This window comes from Taudactylus pleione, unplaced genomic scaffold (genome assembly GCF_031769625.1).
Source record: "Taudactylus pleione unplaced genomic scaffold, aTauple2 ptg001032l, whole genome shotgun sequence".
NCBI lineage: Eukaryota > Metazoa > Chordata > Amphibia > Anura > Myobatrachidae > Taudactylus > Taudactylus pleione.
The window spans coordinates 10326250-10350370 of NW_028285433.1; the positions used below are offsets into that span (position 1 = coordinate 10326250).

The 24121-nt window shown below is 44.2% G+C and overlaps 1 protein-coding gene across 2 annotated transcripts in view; it reads right to left on the bottom strand.

The window, feature by feature from the left end:
• LOC148454070 (prostaglandin reductase 1-like) overlaps positions 1 to 24121 on the bottom strand; it is a 44381-nt gene that overhangs the window by 7388 nt on the left and 12872 nt on the right. The window contains exons 1-7 of one of the 2 annotated variants that reach the window (XM_088461256.1): positions 22335 to 22364; positions 22048 to 22163; positions 17634 to 17679; positions 13556 to 13615; positions 11927 to 12094; positions 10188 to 10305; positions 40 to 195 (exon numbers count right to left, since the gene is read on the bottom strand). In XM_088461256.1, the coding sequence (XP_088317382.1) occupies positions 40 to 195; positions 10188 to 10305; positions 11927 to 12094; positions 13556 to 13615; positions 17634 to 17679; positions 22048 to 22153 (654 nt within the window). In that variant the 5' untranslated portion in view covers positions 22154 to 22163; positions 22335 to 22364. Of the gene's footprint in view, positions 1 to 39; positions 196 to 10187; positions 10306 to 11926; positions 12095 to 13555; positions 13616 to 17633; positions 17680 to 22047; positions 22164 to 22334; positions 22365 to 24121 lie in introns of those variants that run through there. The other variant, XM_088461255.1, reaches the window with a different exon arrangement.

Sequence of the window (24121 nt, forward strand, 5' to 3'; positions counted from 1 at the left end):
TAGTTACATTTACACATGTATCAAATGACACTAACTTACATTCTCGAAGAAGCAATCATAACCCTCTGGAGATGCCTTCTTCAAGGCCTCCTCCAAGGAGCTCACTGTCTTGTAGTTGAAGGCTTCATCAAAACCAATTTCTTTCAGATATTCCACCTTGTCATCTGAGCCAGCAGATCCAACCACCTTACAGCCCTAACAGAAGGAAAGGAGATTATCAGTAGCAATATACTGTACATTATGTACAGTAGTACTGGACATATATAGTATAGTAGTAAGCAGATAGTTCAGATAATATACAGTAGTTAGTAAATGTTAATTTTTCATGCTCTTGTCTTCTCTACTTCTCAAAATGTTTTACTCTGTGTCCCCTTCTTCCATCACGATGATCAATTACATTATGCAAGGTAATAATCAAGAGAATGCGGTCTGTGGAATAACAGGCCCAGGGGTAATATTTAAGAATATATTTGTGTATATGGGAAGAATATTTTAGTGGGGTGCAAAAATTAAGGAAAAGTGACTTACCGTAATTTGAGAACCTTATGTACAAATCTTAAAATAGTCAAAAGGCCTAATTTAGAATCTACTGTAAAGTTCAAATGGGACTTTTGCAGACACTCAAAACTGTGGGGGTGATTCAGCAAGGATCGCAATTGCAAGCAGGCAGCTTTGAAATGCCATCCTTGCTAATATGCAAATGCGGCAGGAGGTGTATGACACCCACTGCTGCATTTGCGATCCCAGCACTGCGACAGAGGTCGCAGGCTGGGATCACCATCGCGACCATCAGTGGTCAATGGTGGATGAAGCCTCAGGCTACTCAGGCTCGCTGGATTGCGGGGGACCAGGAAGCTCCCATTTCTGGGAACGCCAACCGCCCCTGCAGTGGCAAATGCAGGATTTCTAGAGGGGGGGTTTCCAAATGCTTGATTTTAGAGCGAATGTGGCCAGTCCATGAAGAGGGCAGATTTAGTACTCAACCACTTTTAATATGCATCATACAAAGTGTATTGTGTATCATAATTACAGCATATACAGGACCAGCAATCACAATAAGCCATTAGATGCGGCAGTAGGACCATCCTTCCTGAGCTGGATGTTTTTATTTTAGATGTGGGCACCATTCCAGACTTTTGGAGCAAGTCCGGGAGTCTGAGGGAGCAGCAAAATAACCTAGCACTGCCCTGGACATATACAGTATGTACATATTGGGCTCTATAGCAGTGCATTCCTAATAGTGCATGTTTTCCAGATCTCCTAGTTGGTGCACAGGTTATTTATTACTGTCTGTTACATGTTAAAAGATCCACAGGTGGTGCTAATTATTTCATTTGTGATACTGAGAAGAACATGCAACACTAGCAAAATTCTATTATATTACTATTTCTACTGTGGTCATGTGTGTGCTGTGGAGGGGGGTTTCCAGGCAGACAGAAACCCTCCCTGCGTTTGCCTATGCCCTGCCCCCGCACCGCCCCTTAAATGCCTCTGCCTGTCAGCTTTTTGGACTTGTGATACTTTTCCCCTTTATCTATGCTCTCTCCCTCCTAGCCCACAGCCTCTGGCCCGTGTCTACCCTCTCCCTACCCACAGCCTCTGCCTCTATCCTCTCCTCCTCTATCCCTGTTCTCCCCTTCCCGCAGCCTATTCTAGTGTCCATGCAGGGTTGTCTTAACAGCAGTGTGGGCTCTGGGCAAAACAATGCACTGGGGCCCCTACCCACCCATTCACGGGAAAAATATGTAAATGGTCAATAAAATTAAACCCTCCTGCATACCCATCAGACCTCCCACACATGCAGAGAGACTCTGTCTGACTGGTCTGAAGCTGGTGGATGAAGTGAAACTGGGACTGAGGTGAGTACTGGCGGCTGTAGGGGGCGGGTTGGTGGGCCCCTACAAGCTTCGGGCCCTTGGGCAACTGCCCAACAAGCCAAATGGAAGAGACGGCCCTGTGTCCATGCTCCCTGCGCTCCCCTGCCAGAGCCGAAGACTGTCTCCGGTGTCAGTGGAGAGCCGTCGGCAGTGTTGTAGATGGAGGCAGGAGCAGTGACAAGCCTCCGGAGGGTCTGCAGGTGCTTTGGAGGGGAGGACGGAGCTGTAGCTCCCACGTGGCAGTCTTCCTCTATCCTCGCCCCCGGTGTTCCCTCTCCCTGTCTTCTTTCGGTGAGCCTGGCCACATGTCTGTAGTGCCCTGGTGCTGTTAATTTTCACATGCTTTTGTGAAAAATAAGTGATGATGAATTGGCCCCGATGGGCCTATTTATTTCTTAATGATAAGCTTGCTGTTGAGGTTTCAGCATTGTACAGGTGCTGTATGCATTTAGAAAACACTTAGACGATAACTATTTGAATATTTTTATAAATTCTCTACAACTGTCCTGTCCTTAAGGACTAAAGGGGAAATGTATCAAACCGTAGAGAGAGATAAAGTGGAGAGAGATTAGGGGCCTGACTCAGCAAGGATCGCAATTGCAAAGCTGCACACAGGCTATAGATATATGATGTATGCACACAGGCAGCTTTGCAATTGCGATCCTTGCAATAATTCAAATGCAGCAGGCGGTGACACCACCTGCTGCCTTTGCGATCCCAGCACTGCGACGGTTGATGTTCGCGATGGTGGATGGCGCCGGGCGGCCAGCCTGCTTTTCCGGGAACGCCGGCCAACCCCGCCCCCACACTGCCCCTTAAATGCCTCTGGCTGTCAATCAGGCAGAGGCAATCAAGGGTGTGCGTGCTTCTCAGCAGGACACTCGCAGAATGGTTCCTGCACACGCGCAGATTCCGGATAATCGTGAATCTGCGTTCAGCAGTGCACGCAATAACTCAGGCCCTAAGTACCAACCAATCAGCTTCTAACTGTCATTTTTCAAACACAGCCTATAAAATGGCAGTTAAATGCTGATTGGTTGGTCCTTTATCTTTCTTCACTTTATCTCTCTCCCAAGTTTTAATACAACTTCTAATGCATATGCTGGATTTAGTGATCTTCAAATTAGAGATGTGCGCAGACCCCTGTGTTTTTTGGTTTTAAACACAACCCCCTTAAATGTTATGGTTTTGGGAAAACCACACTCAATTGTTTTGGTTTGGTTTTGGTTTTAGATTTCTTTAAAATTGATAAAAACAGCTATAATCATGTAATTTGGACCCAAGATTCGTTTTTTTAAAAACGAGTTCCAAACCTACGACAGAGCCAGGCCAGGTCTTTTTTCTGCTTTGAACCCCAAAAGTGATCCGAGCCGGGACTAAATTAGACGCAGAACTCCAAAGTTCTGATGTGTTCAGTTTTGAAATCGGATCGCAAATCTCTACTTTAAGTAACAGAATTATTGTATAACTCAGGGGCAAAATTTACTAAGCGGCGGTTTGACGGCGGGTTCTACTCTGTTCTAAACCCCGGGGGTTTGGCGGCGGTTTGCCCAATGACTGCAATGAACAGCAGTCCTCTCCTCTCCGAGTGCTGTCACTGAAGTAACCATGCCACGGATCATTCTATGAATAGGAGGGGGCCCAGAAACCTTGCCTCTGTGCATCAGCAATGAATTTCTGTCACGGCAAAAGCTTGTGTTTTTAGAAGGTAGATTGAAAAGTGCTATTGTTTTGCAATAATGCGGTTACAATTTTTGTTTTTTTCCTACTTGACCCACAGCATTCATGAGCTGAAGTACTTTGTCAGTTCCTATCACCTGGCTCGTTGGAAGAAACCTTAGTATGTCTCCTATACCTAACCCTTCTCCCAAAATTCTTAAATTAAATCATTCAAAAATCTACAGGGACAGGGAACAAAATTGCAGCAAAATTCCATTGATACAATCATTGAGTTATGCTTTTCGCTTTGCCAATCCACAAATAACAAATGTCATTCTACCCTGTATTTATAACTTTACATTTCTACTTCAGGGTCCATAGGGTATCCACAGGATACCTTGTGGTATAGGCGAATGATGGAGTCATTCGGGCACCACATAGTTAATTTTCATCTCCCAGTATGCACTGGGGTCCCTCTCCTATACCCTGCCCCCAGACCAAGGCACCTTCAGTTTCGTAGGTGCCCGGCCGGAGTCGGGTCACTGCATGGAGGGGCTGTTACAACCCCAGAAGATCTTCAGAGCGGACAGCACGGACAGTCCAACGGATGTCCGTGCCGTCGTTCCGACACCCCGCCAGCGCCGAGACACCGGTACCGATCCGGGGATCTCGGTGGGCTTCTGGGGGTTTCCGCTAGCAGGAAACCCGGGGGCCCGGGACTATGGCCGGGCTGTACAGGGGTACAGAAAGGTAAGCAGCGGGCGTCTGCGGTAGGCGCTTGCTGGTACACAGTCCTTCATTGTCCCCAGGGTTGGGGGCTCCCTGGGGATGGCAGCGTGTGGAGCCAGGCACTGAGCCTGCACTACCACTGGACCACCTGGGACGTCGGACTGAAGCAGTAAGGATACGCTCCAGCGTCCCGGGGGTTAATAGCATGTCAGGGGAGGGCACCTTCCCTGTCACATAGCCGGCCTCTCCCCCGCAGCTCCCAGCGCCTTTCCACTGCAGTCTGGCGGGCTGTGGCAGCGTTCCTTCCCCATGCCCGCCTCCTCAGAGCTTGCCGGCAGCCATTTTCAGATGAGACTGTCTGGAATAGAGCACACGCTGGTCTCCGTGGTGGATACGTGGTCCGGGTCTCTCTACACACCTCTCCTCCTGTAAGGTCAGAGTGTGCAGCACTATTCCTACCAGACTCTGTGTCTGTGTAGTTGATTATAGTGCCATTAGTGCAGGTGGAATTTCTGCATTGTATGTGACTATATGCTAGCTCTGTCTGACTGTGATTTATTTTTCTGTCAGCCATTTTACTTTCCCTATAACCTTTCTTCTCTCCAGCCCTAGGGGTACAGTGCTGTCAGGGTGGGAATTGACCTAACAGTTAACATTGTTTTTCTGTGTGGTGGGTCACATACAGCCTACATACTCTCATTACTATGTCTGGGAGTGAGGATTCTGTACTTGTTGATGTCCCTATCCTCCTATCCTGCTCCAAATGTAAAGCAGGAATTGGGGTGGGGGATGTGGTTACTGGGGGTTTATGTACGTTCAGGTCCACCTGCGGTCTCTGCATCGGCGCAGGAACCTTCCTGTGCCTGTTTTGCTCAGGCATTGACAACTATTGCGGGATGTTTGGCTGCTCCCCCTGCGTTTCCAAAATTGGGGTTCACGCAGCAGGTGGTGGTCCCATCTCTCATACAGGGGTTTCCCCGGCAGATGATGGTGGCACAGTGCCCCCTTCAGTAGACAGCACCTCCTCACATCTCTCCGAAGCCTATTTGGGTAAGCTCTCTGTCTACCACGGAGCAAAACCTGACACAGATTTTACAAGGGGAATCACCGCTGTGGCATCAGATGACGGTGAGATCCATGATTTATCTGACTCTGAGCCCCTTCCTAGGGAGGTAGAGTCTAAATGTAAGATATATATTCCAGGCCTGATACGTGCAGTTCGTGTGACCATAGTAATTGAGGATGAAGACCCCCCTGCAGCTAAGTCCAAATATACCTATTTTAAGGATTTTAAGGGTAACGCTACTGTATTTCCTCTATCTGATCAACTAGTGGATCATTTGGAGGAGGTGTGACAAATTTCCTGGAAAGCGCTTCCAATCTCAAAGACCCCTTTGCAGAGGATTATTTCTCTAAATGGGAAACTCCCCCTCAGGTGGATTCTCATGTGATGTGTCTGGTGAAGAGTGCCACCTTACCTATGCCATCCATGTCCTCTCTGAAGGATGTTACGGATCACAAGGTGGAAGTTTGTTTGAAGTCTATATACTCCCTCGCAGGAGGGGCCTCCAGGCCGGCCATGACTATCTGCTGGGTAGCTAGAGTCATGGAACGCTGGGCAGATGCCTTGGAGGCATCTTTATCTTCGGATACTGCTGGTGAGGAATTAGAGCTGGTGGGCAATCTTCCGGGATTCAGCTACATACATTAATTAGGTGGCTATGGATGTCAGTCTCCTCACTTCTAGGATTTCAACTGCAGCAGTTTCAGCTCGCCGCTCTCTGTGGTTACGCTCTTGGAGGGCGGATGCAGAATCCAAGAAAGGATTGAAATGTTTGCCTTATACTGGTCCTGATTTGGACAAAATTGTGAATACATTGGCAGCAGCAAAATCTGCATGTCTGCCCTCAGCTCCATCAGGGTCTGGGACCTTGTCCTTTCGGTCCTATTGGCCCCAGGGAAAGCCTAAGGTACAGTCCTCTCCTAGGCCATCAGGCGCCAAAAAGGCTGGAGCACCAGATGTCCGACTACCAAGCCTGACGATAAGCCCTCAGCCTGACGGGACGGGCCTCCGCATGGGGGACCCCAAGCTGGGAGGCCGACTTCTTCAGTTCGCCCAGTGCTGGTGTCAGACCACCACAGACACTTGGGTAAGGGAAGTGGTCTCTCACGGGTATGCCCTCTCCTTCCGCAGAAGGCCTTCCCATCGGTTCTTCTCCACGGGCCTTCAATCAAACTTGGACAAGGCCTTACAAATCCAGAAAGTAGTGCAGTCTATGCTCCAGGCAGGGGTCATAGTGCCTGTCCCGTTACCCCAAAGGGGGACGGGTTATTATTCCAACCTCTTTCTGGTACAAAAACCAAACGGATCGTACCATCCTATCCTCAACCTCAAATCCCTGAACAGATTTCTGAGGGTGCCTCGGTTCAGGATGGAGACCCTGCGCTCCATTATTTTGGCTATGAAACCTGGGGATTTTATGGTGTCTCTGTATATTCAGGATGCATACCTGCATGTCTTGATTGCTTCGGCTCATCAGCGTTTCCTCAGGTTTGCCGTGGTGCACCAACATTTCCAGTTTCAGGCCCTACTGTTTGGCCTTTCTACTGCTCCGCGGGTGCGACTACAGGGGGTCCGCCTGTTACCCTACCTGGATGACCTTCTACTGTTAGCCGGGTCTCCAGAGGTACTTCACCACCATCTACAGCTGACGATATCTGTGTTGCAGACTCACGGCTGGTTGATAAACTGGAAGAAGTTCTCCCTGAGTCCTTCTCAAAGGATGCTTCACCTCAGAGCCCTGTTGGATTCTCAACAGCAATGGATCTTTCTGACAGCAGAGAAGATCTCTGTGTTGCAGTCATGGGTCCACAGTTGCCTGCACAGTCGCCGAGTGTCCATTCATTCGGCAATAAGGTTGCAGGGATACATGGTGTCGACCTTTGACATGGTGGAGTATGCCCAGTTTCCAGACCTCTGCAGAAATTGGTCCTCTCCAGATGGAATGGGTTGCCTCATTGGATAAAGACATAGACAATGGTGCTTTCTCTGGAGGTACATCTGTCTCTGGCCTGGTGGCTGTAGATGTCTCATCTCAACAAGGGACGCCCTTTTGGATCCCAGACTGGGTCCTCCTGACGACGAACGCCAGTCTCCGGGGTTGGGGCGCAGTGACAGGTCCCCACTTGTTTTGAGGATGATGGACTATAGCGGAATCTGCTCTTCCGATCAACATATTGGAACTTCGGGGAGTATTCAGGGCTCTTCAGCAAGCAAGACTCATTCTTCATGGAAAACCTGTGTAAGTTCAGTCAGACAACGCCACCACGGTGGCTTACATAAACCGTCAAGGAGAACTCAAAGTCAGGCGGCTCTGACAGAAGTGTCCCACATTCTGACATGGGCGGAGGGCCCTCTCCTGGCCATCTCGGCAGTGTTCATTCCAGAAGTATTCAACTGGGAAGCGGACTTCCTCAGCCGTCATGACGTGCATCCGGGGGAGTGGTCTCTTCACCAGGAAGTATTTCAACTCCTAGTGGACAGGTGGGGCCTTCCTGAGATAGACCTCATGGCATTCCAACACAATCGCAAGCTGCCAGTGTACGGGTCCAGAACAAGAGACGCAGAGGCTCTCCTGATAGACGCTCTGTCAGTACAATGGACTTTCCAGTTTGCGTATCTGTTTCCTCCAATCTCCCTTCTTCCTCGAGTACTTCGAAAGTTCAAGCAAGAAGCAGGCATGATCCTGATGGTGGCTCCAGCGTGGCCCAGACGTCACTGGTACACAGATGTTCAGAGTCTCTCTGTCTACACTCTGTTGCTGTTGCCTCTACATCCGGACCTGTTGTCTCAAGGTCCTTGCCTTTACCCGGACCTGGGTCATCTGTCTTTGATGGCTTGGCTCTTGAGACATCCCTCCTAAGGTCCAAGGGTTTTTCCGGCTCGGTGGTTGACACCATGCTCAGAGCACGGAAATCTGCCTCTGCCAGGGTGTGGCATACCTACTTTGAATGGTGTAGTCCCAGAGGTTACGACCCCCAAGTGTTTAGGGTATCCAGAGTTTTCGCTTTCCTGCAGGAGGGTTTGGACATTGGTCTCCGTCTTGCTTCACTGAAGGTGCATGTCTCTGCCCTTTCAGTGTGGTTCCAGCGAAGGATTGCTCCTCTTTCGGATATCCGCACTTTCCTTCAGAGGGTCCTTTGCATTCAGCCTCCCTTTGTCCCTCCTGTGGCGCCTTGGGATTTGGCTGTTGTCCTTAGGGCCCTCCATTTGAACCCCTGGACTCAGTGGATCTCAAAGGGCACACTGCTAAGACAGTTTTTCTTCTGGCTATTTCTTCTGCTAGGAGAGTGTCTGCTTTGGGGGCTCTCTCTTGTTGTTCCCCATTTCTGTTTTTTCACCAGGACAGGGAGGTGCTTCAGACTCATCCTGGTTTCCTTCCAAAGGTGTTCTCTAGTTTCCATAGTAATGAGGAAATTATTGTGTCTGCCTTTAATTCCCCAGACCTCTCAGCTGGTGAGGCCTCACTGGATGTGGTACATGCCCTCAGGATTTATGTGGACCATACTAGTTTGCTTCGGAAGTCAGACTCCTGGTTTGTCCTGTACGGCTTCCACAAGAAGGGATGGCCAGCCAATAAACAAACTTTGGCTAGGTGGCTTTGCATGGCGATCTCTGAGACTTACACTCATGAGGGCCTTCCAGTGCCGCCCTCTGTTAATGCTATCCTACTCTGTCTGTGGGTCCTTCGTGGGCAGCTCGCCATGGAGCCTCGGCTGTTCAGCTTTGTAAGGCGGCCATGTGGTCTTCTGTCCATACCTTTGTGTGGTATTACGTCTTTGATATCTTTGCCTCTCAGGATGCTTCCTTGGGTGGCGGATTCTCCTTTCTGCACAGGAGCGTCCCCACCCTTAAAGGGACTGCTTTGGGACATCCCCAAGGTATCATGTGGATACCCTATGGACCCTGAAGTAAAAAAAGTAGAGATATGGTAAGAACTTACCTTTGTTATCTCTCTTTCTACGAAGTCCATAGGGTTCCACAGGACTCCCACCCTGTCGCACCTGTGCTTCAGATGGGCTTTGCTCTGGTCACCGGTTTTCCATCTCCTTCTGTGTGAGAGTGTGATTCTTGAGTGAGCCAGACTTTCTTCTCTCTCTTTTTTCTCCTCCTCCGGCCTATGGCTTGTTACGTAACTGAAGGTGCCTTGGCCTGGAGCCGGGGTATAGGAGAGGGACCCCAGCGCATCCTGGGAGATGAACATTAACTATGTGGTGCCCAAATTACTCCATCATTCGCCTATACCCCAAAGTATCCTGTGGAACCCTATGGACTTCGTAGAAAGAGAGATAACAAAGGTAAGTTCTTACCATATCTTTACTTTTTGCTGAAAATATATTTTATGAATAGAGCTGAGACTGCAATGGTCAATGTATTCTGCTGTGTGGTATGGTTGTTATATTACTGGGAAAACAAAAATCCAAATTACACAGGGTAAACACAAAATTATACTGGCAAATGTGGAATAGATTGATCATTTTATGGAACAGTTTTGAAAATTGCTCATCTCTGCCCTACTGTTTCCTACCTTACTACATATACTGCAAGATGACAGTACAGTGTGCTGGGGAAGGCAACTGAGCCTCACTGTAACTCTGCATTCCGGATGGCTTGTTATGGCAGTTATTCTGCATAAAGCACAGGTTCCCAAAACGCGGTCCTCAAGGCTCCCCAACAGTTCAGGTTTTAGAGATATCCATGGTTGAGCACAGGTGGTTAAATCAAATTGACTGCTTTGTCACCTGTGTTCAATATGGATATCCTTAATCCTGAACTGTTATGGTGCCTTGAGGACCGTGTTTGGGAACCTCTAACATAAGGTAACTATAAATGTGTGTTGCATTAGTGGTAAAAGTACTCACAATGATTTTTGCTATCTGGCCAACTAAGGATCCAACAGCTCCTGCTGCTCCATTGACCAGGACAATTTCACCTTTTTTCGCAAAGCAGACCTCTTTTAAACCAAAGTATGCTGTCAGACTGTAAGAAATGTAACAATAAAGTGCTTATGAACAAACAGAACATACAGAGGCTGGGCAGCTTTGTGCAGACTTTAGGTAGCTTTGATTTATATGTAATGTAGGTTACTATGGGGCCTATTCATCAAACGAGAAATGACCTGGTAACCATGTGGAAACGCTAGTTTCCGCATGTTTTACTTACAGAGCCATTCATCATCAGGGGTCTGACAGGACCCACTGATATTCAGCAAACTCCGAAAACTTAAGGTTTTCGGAGTTTGCTCACAAAAACAAGCGCCATCTTCAGACGGCACTGGCTCTTGTAGCTCTGCTCCTTTCCAAGCGGATCCCTCCGCCTCCTTCTCACAGACTCCCCGGCTGCTGTGCGCAGGCGTGACATCGTGTGACATCTGTAGCTGCGATACTAATTGAAGGGACAGCTGCTTTTCGGAGCAGCTGTCCCCTCACCAGAACAATTATGAATTGCTTTGGTGTAATCTGTCTCCCACTGCGAGTTGGATGCTTAAGTATCCCTCACAGCGAGTTCAATATGGCCTACGATGATGAATAAACCCCTATATCTGTAGATGACCATTAGACTTTCTGCATAGCTGTAATGCTAATTATTAGTCAATACTAGACCCGTATAATAGCAGTATTAGTAACAGAGAACCCAGTAGTACAAGGTGTTCCATCTTTATTTATAAAGTCAGTAATTAATATTAAACCTTGTTTAATATGTTATTGTACATTATGCAATGGTATTGAAAGAGAAATATATGGCAAAGACAAAAGTTAGACTATGGGTTTTATTTACTACACAACGGCTTTTGTAAGCCGCTGTTTCCCGGCGGGTTGCAGGTGAAATTTTAAAATGGTACCCGCAGTCAGTGTAAAGCACACAGGGCTTTACACTGACTGTCGGTGCCATTTTAAATTTTCACCTGCAACCTGCCAAGAAGCTGCGGCTTACAAAGGTAAATAAAGCCCCATGAGTCTATGCTTAGCTAAATTTACAGTTCACACCAAAATAATGAAAGCTTAATACTTGCTCTGAATCCTATAGCTGGCCATACAATTTAAGATTATTTTTCCAATCATCCAACTAGTTGATTGGTTGGTTGGAGTGAAAATCTTGTAATATATGGGAGCAAATGACAATCTTCCATCTGCACCCAAATCAGAAAATGGACAAGAACAGTAATTCAGACAATTTGGTTAAATCAAACTGATTTAACCAATTTGTCTAAACCAGAGGTTCTCAAACTCGGTCCTCAGGACCCCACACAGTTCAAGTTTTCCAGGTCACCTAGAAGGTGCATAGGTGTATTCATTACTCAATGACACATTTTAAAAGATCCACAGTTGGAGTTAATTATTTCACTTGTGATTCTGTGAGGAGACCTGGAAAACATGCACTGTTTGGGGTCCTGAGGACCGAGTTTGAGAACCTGTGGAGTCTAAACAATAATTTTTGTCTATTTTTCAGTGTTTGGGAGCAAATGGTCAATTGTCTTTTGCTCCCATACACTACCAGATTTGTATTCCAACCAGCCAACCAGTTCTATGATTGGAAAAATAATCTTAAGGTTTATGGCCATTTTAAGACTCTAGTGGGCTTGGATTACATTTATACTTACCCAGGCATACCTATTGTTCCAAGTGCCAGAGACTTGGGGATATTGTCAGGCCAGTTTGGAAGTAATGGGGTCAAATCTTTGCCTTGAGAGATGGAATGAGTTGTCCAGCCAGCATTTGAAACAACATAGCTGCGTACTGGGAATGCAGAAATATTACTTTCCAAAACTCTATGGAAAAGGATTAATAATGTTAATAGTTAATATCATAGAGATGAGGAGCAAAGAACACTGAGGTTCCACAGAAATAAAGCTGCTGATAAAAATGTCTACAAGGAATCTGATTTAAACATTATTATTTAAAAAATAATATGCATTGGGTATATACAGTTTAATGTAAACATTGAATGCAGATAGTGTTATTAATTGGTAACTAACATAAAGTATTCTAAATTGCACACTCATCATGGCACCAATAATCCCTGATAAAGTAGAAAGTACAAAGGGATTATGTTATAAAAATGATTAACCAACAAAACAAAGTATAAATAAATGAATTAAATAAAATTATATTTATATAGACTGTATGATATTTTTAAAATTTGTTTTTTGTATTAAATTTTTATAAAAAATATCTGACATGGATGTCATATTCTATACAAAAAGAGATAACTCATCTCAAACTAAAAGAAGTTGCTTAATTATATTTGTTTTATTAAAATGCTGTGGGCAGGATGTACTATGCATCACATTTTGAAAAGAACTGTCCTTTCTGATGATAGGACTTCCTGGATTATGACCAGGTAGTCCTTCTGTGCATGCACCGATTGACGTGTGCTTCGCGGCGGACACTGAGAGGTATCCTAATGGATCCCTCTCAGGGAACATTGCGAAGAGAAGCCCATGGGCTTCTATTAGGCAATATGATCTATAGATGGAGTTGCCTAACGGGTCCAAGCTCCAGAAAGAATCACATTCTGGAGCTTAGTAAATATGGTGTAGGTGATCAAAACCTCAAAAACTGCAGTTTCTTGAGTTTTGGCTGCAGTTTGGTGCTAGTACATCTTTAAAGCTGGGTACACACTATATGATGTGTGTACCCAGCAATGGTGCAATGCAATGTAACGATACATCACTTGCACCGTACGCAATGCACAATCCCGTGTACAGCGGTGCAATGTGTCATTACATGCTGCATGTGAACCGTGTCGTACACTGCATCGTCCCATCTGCTGTACATACTATATCGGATGTACAGACACTAAATTATATATCGTATAGTGTGTACCCAGCTTAAGTCTGTCCACACACTTTAAATTCCCCCCCATCCTCCACAATGCAACAAGTGCAAAATCGCACCTATTGGCCGGATTCAATCCTACCTAAATGAGGCCCATATGTTATAGGAGTAGGTGAAATAAAAATTACATAAAATATCAAGTCAACAAGATCAAAGTCAGTCAGAACCCCTGTGAATTACGTGTATAATGTTGTAGACAGCGATTCACATCAAGCCCCTCAGATTTTTTTCTATTTATCAGGGAATTTCGTATCTCTATATGAAAGGTGCATATTATTATCACATTTTCTGACCCATCGGGAAGAGTACTATCACTTTAATTGGGTAATATAAACATTCCCTAATAATTATTTTTCCATTATCCAGAGATAAAATCAATGTTTAAATGTTACCTTGCAACCTGGGTGCCCATCATGATATCTCCCTCTTTCATCATTCTCTTACTATACGGCCTATTTAAATAGAAACAAAACAAAATGAAGATACACATGTCATATACATTAGTTCAATTAGATAAAGTAAAAAAGGGAAATATTGGTTAATACAGACTCCTCATTTCAACATCAGTTTTTCTTGATGATTTTAGCAAGTTATATTGATGTGCGTTAATGGATTCTGTAATACACACTAGCTGAGGGCCTGATTCGTATTTACATACAAATTTGAAGGTGCGGTGCCTGCACAGAGTGGGTCCTGCGTTATCACTCGCAGTACCTCTTTGCCACATTATGATTAACATGAGTCATTTGGGGTGCGGAGCGGTGACTGTTCTACAAAACAGGGGTGATGACCCCCCTTGTTTTTATAAAGGTCACTGCTCCGCACCCCAAACACTGCAGCATGTCAATGTCATTGGATACAGACTTCCTTACTACACAGACTAGCCGAGGGCTGCAACCATCACAACGACACGAACGAGGGGCCAGATTCAGACATAAAAACTAATGCAATCATTATGTGAAAATCTACTGATGCTACAGGCACCTCGAAATGTATTGAGAGTTTTGAGACGCCCAACGGTGGGCTCGCAGATCCAAGCAACTGTGTACAAATACACAATGATGGTTGCAGATCCTTCGATAATCAACCATCTGAATAACCCTATGTTCATGCAGAATGGCAGAGGGAACTGAGAATCTGGCACCATATTTTCTGCATACAGGATTGCAGAAGTAGGCAGATACACGCCCCGAAAATGGCCACAACACGCCTGTGTTTTTGACGCTTCTCTCAGTTACCTACCACAAAACGGCCCCTGTCTGTCAATCACTAGCCAATAAATCCTCACTAAAACCGTAGTCCCATATGATCGCAATTCACTCACTGCACGTGCACATTGCAGCTAAGATGCATGTGCACTCTACCGATAATCACTAAACTACGTAAATATCGGCATTGACTCATCTGACTCAGGCCCCTGATCTTCAGACGCTGCCCTCGGATCGCAGATGCATGCAGGAGGCGTCTATTCTTTACACCAGACATCTCCAGCTGCATTTGCAATAAGTTGTATGGTATTGCACAGCTGCATTACCGTCAGGGCCAGCATCAGGGGGTGACTGCCAGCACTGGAGTCCCGGGCCCGGACACTGGCAGAATGGTTGGGGCCCGTCCACTCCTACTGCCGCTGCACAGCATGTAACCCCGTACTTCCTCTTGAGTGAAAAAGGTGGGCCACTGCTACCGCTGATCCGACCTGCATTACCCAGACCTCATAAAAAAAGGAGACTGGCTTGCTCTGGCTGCTTTAACCTAAATGGCATACTGAGGTCCGCTGGTTCTTGTAATCAATAAAGCTTATTTTGGAGTCGGCGCGCGTGACGTTATGCTGCTGGAAGGAAGAAGTTGGAGGAGCCACAGCACGAGAGGAGCAGCTCCAGGGTCTGCCGGGGAAGAAGCCAGAAGGAAGGACTCAGAGCCTTCTTCAAGGAGATAAGGTAAGTAAAGCATTATATTTAATAAACCAGGGAAAAGGGAAGTGGGAAAAAGAGCCGAGTAGAGGAGCACTGGTACAGATTTAATAATGTTGGGAAAAAGGTAGCGTGGAAGGGGCAGGGGGCCCCAGGGAGGAAGGAGGGGAGGCATGGGGGCCTTGGCTATTTAGTCAATCCCGGGCCCCACAATTGCTGATGGCAGCCCTGATTACCATCCACATCAGAATCAGGCCCTGAGTCTTAAATTGGCATGATTACAGATAGTCAACAGCCCTGATTGGCAGGGCCAGCCCTAGGCATAGGCATTAAAGGCAAATGCCTAGGGGCAACTGGAATGACTAGGGGCATCCCAAGCCTAGGGCCAGATGTAATTTTTTTTTTCTTTGAGCTGCTCGGGTGCGGCAATCCGAGGCAGCCAGGAGGAGAGATCAGGAGGCTGCAGCAGCAGTAGTACATCGGTCTCACTTCCTTTACACAGGCAGGAAGTGTATTTAGTTTGACTTTCTGCCTGTGAGGCTGACGCGAGCTACTGCAGAGCAGAGTGCAGAGGACGGAGAAGCCAGGCAACACCCACGGAGCTGCTGACACAGACCGGCTCCACCACACATTGGATATAAGGTAAGAGCTGGATGAGGGGAGGCAGATACATTTGGGGAGTGGGGGCTGATGGCACTGCTGTGGGAGGGTGAGACAAAGACATGGGGAGTAGGGGCTCAGGGTGTTGATGATACTGCTATGGGGAGGGGGAGCTACATGTATGTGGGGGCTGATGACCCGTTATGGGGGGGAGACAGAGACAAGGGTGTGTGGGAGCTCAGGGCTGAGGACACTGCTATTGGGGGGAGGGCAGAAGGAAGAAACACATGGGGAGTGGGCTCAGGGTGTTTATGACACTGCTTTGGGGGGGAGGGAGAGATATATTGGAAGTGGGGCCCAGGGGGATAGGACAATGCTCAGGTGGACTCCATCATCCACATTGGTAAGAAGGGACCCAGTGTGTGCACTAGTGATGATGATGTCACCAGGATAGAAGGGGAAGGAAGTAATAACAAGGTGCAACCATCAGCTACCATTCTACTGAGATGTGCTACAACAGCCTACACTGGTGTCCTGTAAATATGCAGCAGGTGGGGGTTGGGGGTATGCCTGTACTGTGAGTAATGGGTGCTGACTGTGTCGTGCTGGCTGAGGGGTGATGGGTTCTTTGGTGTGTTGCTGGTCGAGGGGTAATGGGTGCTGTGCTGTGAGGGGTGCTGTGCTGGGAGAGGTGATGGGTGCTGTGCTGAGTGAGGGGTACTGTGCTGGGAGAGTGGTGTTTGGTGCTGTGCTGTGATTTGTGCTTGGTGAGGGGTGCTGTACTGGCAGAGGGTTGCTGTGCTGAGAGAGGTGTGTTGGGCAAGTGGTGGTGGGTGTTGTGACCTATGCTGTGTGAGGGTGCTGGGGGAGGGGTGCTCTACTGGGTGTGGGGTGATGGATGCTGTACTGTAATCTGTGCTGTGAGGGGTGTTGTGCCGGGAGAGCAATGCTGTGCTGTAATCTGTGCTCTGAGGGGTGCTGTGAGGGCTACTGTACTGGGTGATGGGTGCTGTGCTGGGCGAGGGGTGCTGTGCTATAATCTGTGCTGTGTGGTGTGAGGGATGCTGTACTATAATGTGTGCTGTGAGGGGTGCTGTGCTGGGAGAGGGTTGCTGTGCTATAATGTGTGCTGTGAGGGGTGCTGTACTGTGTGAGGGATGCTGTACTATAATATGTGCTCTGAGGGGTGCTGTGCTGGGTGAGGGATGCTGTGCTGTAATCTGTGCTGTGGGGGGTACTGTGCTGGGTGACGGGTGCTGTGTTGGGTGATGGGTGCTGTGCAGTGAGGGAAGAGGAGTGCTGTGAGGGTAGAATTTGCCCTATAGAATGCCTTCTGCTGTGGGGGTATAAGGAACTTTCCCCTAAAACCTGTCCCTTTTTTCTTTAGTTACAGAAGTGTGCAGCGAGGGGAGAACCTGGTATTTTCTGCTGGGGGCACCAGAGAAAATCTTGCCTAGGGTACCAAATTGGTTAGGGCCGGCTCTGCTGATTAGAATTAAGTTAGTCTTCAAAATGCTTCTTCTCGACTTTAAACTATAAGCATTTTGATGTATACACACAATCCTGCAAAAGTATGGGGATAGTTATGACCAGCGGAAAGTTGGTGTGCACTTTGTTATATACTAAATCGACAAATTTCCATTTTGCATAAAGCTAAATGTATGTCACATCTGCATATTTCCTACTTAGTAACTGACCTTTGGCATTTCCTCCACTACTTTATGGAAATATAAGATCAGGTGTCAATAACTTCACTCGAGGTGCTCTCAAAATAAACATTATAATTTATAGTATGCACTAGCAGCATGCAGAGTCATTATCTTATATATGACTCACAGGCAGGAGTACCCCCGATTGGCTCACTTGTGCTAGGCTTTAGCCACTTTCTTAAAAGGTAGTGGATCACACTCAATGTATTATAAATATACACATATATACTGTAGATATATATATACTGTACCTCATGTATGGGTCCACACTGAAATACTCTGCTTCCAGTAGCACTTCTATCAAATGCAAATTTTTACAATTAATGTGACACACAATATATAAACAGTATTAAAACCATTAATTATTACTTATGCATATTTTTGAATATGACTCAAACTATATTTCTTGTAAGATACATATTAAACCATGATTAGGTAAACAAAGTATTATCAATCTCTTTACCAAATGTCCATATCCTAAAAAATGGAAAAAGTCCATGGGGACATCTATCTATGGAATTGAAGACACATGTCAAACCGAGAATCCAAAGGGAAAGCCGCCTGAAGAAAGTTGTTGGGGTAGCTCAAGTAAGTGGAGGCTAAACCAATCTAGATGACATTATCCAATATCTAAACTCTGTTCCCATAAAAGAAGATTTTCCAAGTTTTACACAACACAAAGCAAGCTATTTCTGGAAGCCATCAGATTTAAATAGCTTTTGTGATAACCTAAAATATTAACCCAAACAAATAATGCTAGGGGTTTAAAAATTCCAGAAAAGAGATCACAAACATTACACTCTTTCTATTCTAATAATGTTGATTGATTGATTGATTGACTGTCTTCATACAAAACGCACATTTTAAGCAACACATCACCCCACTTCCATGACTATCACTTCCACAATGTGTTTAAAAGCTAACTGAACAGACTTTCTCTAGAAAGGCATTCATTGACAGACATTTCTTCCAATCCCCCAGTTACTGGGCAGGGTTTGTTGATTAAAGGAAAGTTTATTTATTTATTTAACAAGAGTTAATTTTAGTAACTCTATATACTTCTAATTAGGCCTGGAACAAATGGAGTGCTTGCAGAAAGTTTTTGTGATTGCAGGGGGAAGACAGAAATCTTGATCAACTTTTAGACATCTCCAATAGTTCAGACAGAACATCTTTTCAAAGCCACTGCTCACTACTGTAAATTCATGTTCTAAAACCATCAGATGATTGACATTACATCACACCCACACCTTATGTACACAAGATTAGACTACCTTTTCAAACAGGGTTGGCTTCTTCACTTAACTGAAGATACCAAAATAGGCCAAACCATGTGGTCTGATCATGAGGTTCATTTGTGTAGTCACAGCAAATCAAAGCTTCTTTTACCCTTATAAATATTGTTACTGCACAGTCCCCATTGCTACCTCATTGGGTTGCAGGAAACTAACAGGAGAGAATAAAAGATAGAGAAATCTGTGATTTCGCTGCACTTTTCTCTATGCAAAGATCCATTATTTTAGGCTTTCTCCAGCTAAAATGCTGGTGAAAAGCCTTTTTTAGTTTAAAAAAAAAGACCCTTTTGTCTTACAGTAATGTTGGCCAAGAGTCAGAGGGTTGATGAGTATGGAAAGAGTACACATCATTTTTGTGGAAACTGTGTAGAGTGGTATGTGTATAGACTAGCACATAGAGGTTATATGAGTGCTGTTCTGGAATTTGATAGGCTTGTATGAAGAGGTACATTTTCTTCTGGGAACACTTGAATATTAGTAGTTAGAGTAAAGTGGTGTTGTGCAAAGGAGGACATTGCACAGAGCAGATGCAATCCAAAGGAATAGTCCTGCAACCGGGAAAGGGAGCAGGATAAAAGAAGCAGTTCTTGCGCAGAGCGGAGGGGGCGAATTGGGAAATATTTTGAGACAGGTGAAAAAAATCTATGACGGTGCAGTCTTATTTATGACTTTGAATGTTAGTACAATTATTTTATATTGAATTTGGTCAAAAGCAAGCAACCAATGTAAGGACTGACAGTGATGAGCGGCATTAAAACAATGTTTTATGAAGAAAATCAGTCTAGCCACTAATTCAAATTAGATAAATAATCATGAATCAAAATTTTGCAATATTTCTTAGATGTGTTTAACAGGATTTGGAAACAGTGGGGTGCACTGATGTATCTATCAGGATTTGGAAACAGTGGGGTGCACTGATGTATCTATCAGGATTTGGAAACAGTGGGGTGCACTGATGTATCTATCAGGATTTGGAAACAGTGGGGTGCACTGATGTATCTATCAGGATTTGGAAACAGTGGGATGCACTGATGTATCTATCAGGATTTGGAAACAGTGGGGTGCACTGATGTATCTATCATGATTTGGAAACAGTGGGGTGCACTGATGTATCGATCAGGATTTGGAAACAGTGGGGTGCACTGATGTAGCTATCAGGATTTGGAAACAGTGGGGTGCACTGATGTATCTAACAGGATTTGGAAACAGTGGAGTGCACTGATGTAGCTATCAGGATTTGGAAACAGTGGGGTGCACTGATGTATCTAACAGGATTTGGAAATAGTGGGGTGCACTGATGTATCTAATAGGATTTGAATGTGTAGAGCAAGGAACAGTTCCGAGTTAAAGATGAGACTTAGGCAGCGTGCTTGAACAGTAGGGTTGATTGTTGTGCTGTCAACAGGTAGGTAACTTCTGTCAGCTTGTTGGAATATTATTAGCTCTGTTTTTTGAAAGATTGAGTCTAAGGTGGCAAGAGGACATTCAATATGAAATGGCAGCAAGACATTCAGTAACAAGGACAAATACAGACTGGGAGAAATGCGAAGAGGATACTTAAATCAGGATCAGTGTCCTGAGAACTAGGAAATGTAGCATTTTTAAGGTGTATAACCAAGAGGAGATTTAGTAGAGTAGGGACATACGAAGAGGGAACATAATGAATTTTTAACTTGTGGGAATAAATTAATAAAAAGTGCCAGAGGGTGCAGGAAAAAATTGAGAAGGTTGTTGGTCAAGGTAGAAGATACCATCCCATGTTAAGTCTTACCAACCTTGTACTTGAAGTAGGGAGGAAAATCTTAGGAATTGTTTGTAGTTGGTGGCCAGGTGTGCCAAGAGAGGAGCGAAGGTATAGATAATACGGCTTTGGTGGTCATGTTGGTAGGTTTTATGTTAGTAAGTTGAGAAGAAATGTAAATGTATTTAAAGGCATTTGGTATTAAAAGCCTGAGCAGAGATTAGATAGTGGACGTTTGTTTGGCAATGATTACAGCATTTTGATAGGAGTGGTAGATAGCAGTATACAGTATATGAGGAAGTCACAATATATTACACTTAAAGACAAACTGGGCTCAATACTTCTTCAAAGGGCCCATTAATCTTTCCTTTAAAGCAGATGAAAAGATGACTTCACCTTTTGTAGGTAATACAGGAGCTATCATTGGTATATCAGGATTACCTTGCAGCCCCAATACTGTCATTCATCAAACTCTGAAAATTGAAAGTTGTTGGCATTTGACTGTGGGAACCTACGTGCTGGAACTTCGTGTGACTTATTCTTTATTTCTATTGGAACTAGGCAAGGATATATCAGTTGTGAAAACACATTATAAGTATATAACGAGATATATAGCAACCTGAATGTATTACACAAAATATTCCTGTGTTTAATAAACAAATGTTAGAGATTCTTGTTATTTAACCTCACAAATACCCCTGTTTCAAAATACAACACTTAGATGGTTTACATTCTACTATATATAATGGCATATAGATAGCTTTAGACAGAGTTGAAAAATAACTGATATATTGATAGGACTACAGCTCCACTCCTCCTTATTCCCTTACTTCATCCATTCCCTTTAAGGTCTTTGTTTAAATGTATCCTTCATTTTTTTATTGAAAATAAACATCTTGTAGGTACAAAATACATAAGAAAAATCATCTGTGGAATAATTTGAAAATTACTATGGTCTCCAAGAATCCACATCTAACCAAATCCAACCTGACGGACCTCAAGGAATAACCCAGAAGATTTGCAGTGTCCAGATGTGCAAAGCTCAGTTACCCAAGGAGAATCAGCTGAAATAGCAACTAAAGGTGCTTCAACCATGTAATACATAAATGGATGAATATTTATCATTTAATCAACAATTTTCTGTTTTCATATGCAATTGAAATATTTGACATTAAATTTTTTTGTTTGTTTTATTTTTGATTAGTGAAAAAAAAATCCCAAATAAATGTATTTTAATTAAATAAAAAAGTTCAAAAGGTGGGAATACTTCTTACACCTCCTGTATGTATATTCAAATGAAGGTGAAAACAACTGATTACCAATCAGTAAATCCAAGATCTTCTACATGTTCCTCATAAGCTGCATAGAACTAGTTCTAACATTTACTGAAATATTGTTGTTTGGACCGAATCTTGTTCCTGCGTGCTAGAATTAATAGATTGCCTTAAAAACATACATAATGTATAATTATCAACATTATCCAAACATGCATTGCCAATTCAACAATAATGTAAGGTCATGGAAATTATTTCTAATTGTCTATACTTCTGACATTATGCATAGCATGAACACATGTAACTATTTACTAATCACTACATAGATTGTTATAGATTTGAAACAAAGTCTTACCTCCATTTTTTATTTTTGGTAATTCAACCTCCTTTAGTTTAAAGTCTGTTAATTTTGGTGCCCCCTGAAAGTGCTTCACCAGGAGCCATGAACGAGACAGCACCATTCTGTGGAGGCTAAGGAGAACAGTAAGATCAAATAATAGCCAACACCCTGTTATGTCTTATAAAACTGTAGCAGAAAAGAGGTGGATTCATTTAGAGAAATCTGCTCTACTTTATTGGCCCACATAACAAAGCTACATTCACACCATTGAGATTTCTTGCCAAAAATGTATCCATATTTACTTTTTCACTGAGCTGGTTGAACTCCTTCTGTTGTTTTCTGGGCAAATATTTGTATTACAAACCTTTACTAAAGCTATAATTTCATAATATGGGTAACATAAAAACAGCAATTTAAAAATGAGGAATGACTTTGCAAATAACATAAAATTAACTTAATGGATTTCACTATGAATTCTCTAGAATGCTGGGATAAGCCGGGACTGCAAGTATAGTCTAGTCTATTCACTGTGTTAACATTGTTAAAGCTCTAAATATTAACTATTACCTACCTATATATTCACTAAGATTCAAAACTTTGGTATACATTTACTAAACAGCAGCTTTTTCAAGCTGTGACTTCTCAGCGGATTTGAGTCCAATATATAAAATGGCATTAATATTAGTGCAAAGTACAGTACAGAGTGTTTTGCACTTAATATTAGTGATGCTTTAAATTTCATGATCAAACCTGCCAAAAACTTGCCTCTTAGTAAGTCTAGTCTGTTATATGTGAGAGAGGATCCTCATATCTATATTTGGTTTTGCATCACTGACATCCTTATGACATAACTGAGTGCAGTCTTTACTGTTTGAATACAGATAACTAAATATGGCAGAATATTGTGCTTTTTCTCTTTAGCCTAACACTTCTCTTCATTCATTAAGTAATTCTCTTTTACTTAAACTGTACGTATATGGGGCCTGATTCATTAAGGATCGCTATTGCTAAAGCATTGTTGCGTACTGTGCATGATTATGCATCGCATTGCGCGAATACAGCACTGCAATCGCACTGCTATCACAGAGACCACGGAGAGCCATTGCAGAGTGAATAACAGGCAGTAAGCCTTTGAGGGTGGTGTGTGGGGGGGTAGTCGGTGAAACGCAGATGTCTGTCCGTTTGAATCCTTTGCCTGGGCGTGCATAAATTAGCCAGTGCGATTGCATGCGCAGCTTGAGTACTTACTGCATGCAACTAGGTTAGCAATTTCTAATTAGGGTCAGGGCTGCTGTAATTCTGCGTCATTCAATGTTACCGATGTTTATGCAGGTTTGCAAAGGTATTACGGATGTGAGATAGCGGTAGTGGGAGGCAGTGGGCGTCTCTATGCTGGCAGTGCGACGGCATTGCGATAGCATTCATTGGCATATTTTCGCAGCAAACCTGCGTGCAATTACGGAGCTGCGATCGCAATAGCGATCCTTAATGAATCAGGCCCATGGTCCTAAATTTTATTGCATTGTGTGATTCTCATCTTTATTAATTCAGTTCCTTTGACCATAGTGTTACATTTCTACTTTTATATGCTTCAAAATGTACTCCACTTGTTCACTATTTTTATATAGTTTGACATATTATTTTAGATATATTAGATTTGAAAAGCCTTTTACACTATCACACAATATGGCTGCAACGGCGTAACTACCATAGGTGCAAGGGGTGCACCTGCTATGTGGCCCATCTCCCTTGTCTAAGTTCCATGTGTTATATACAGGCGCAGAATGTCTGTGGGTCTATGGCCATCGGTGTAAGTGCAACTGTGTCTTTAGACGCAGTCCCTGACTCCAACATGCCGTTGTTTTACGCCCGCCAGAAATCCACGGATCTGTGAGGATTGGGCGGGGCCTGCTGACATGATTCTATGATAATAATGTAATTTCGCCCCACGAACCATTCAAATATGTGCAATTTGTGGCATTTTACCATTAAGGGTGGCAAAAGCAGGCAAATATGTAATATACGAAAAGTAGGGGCATATCTATATTGGGTGCAGTGTGTGCGGTGCACAAGGGTCCATGGGGGCCCA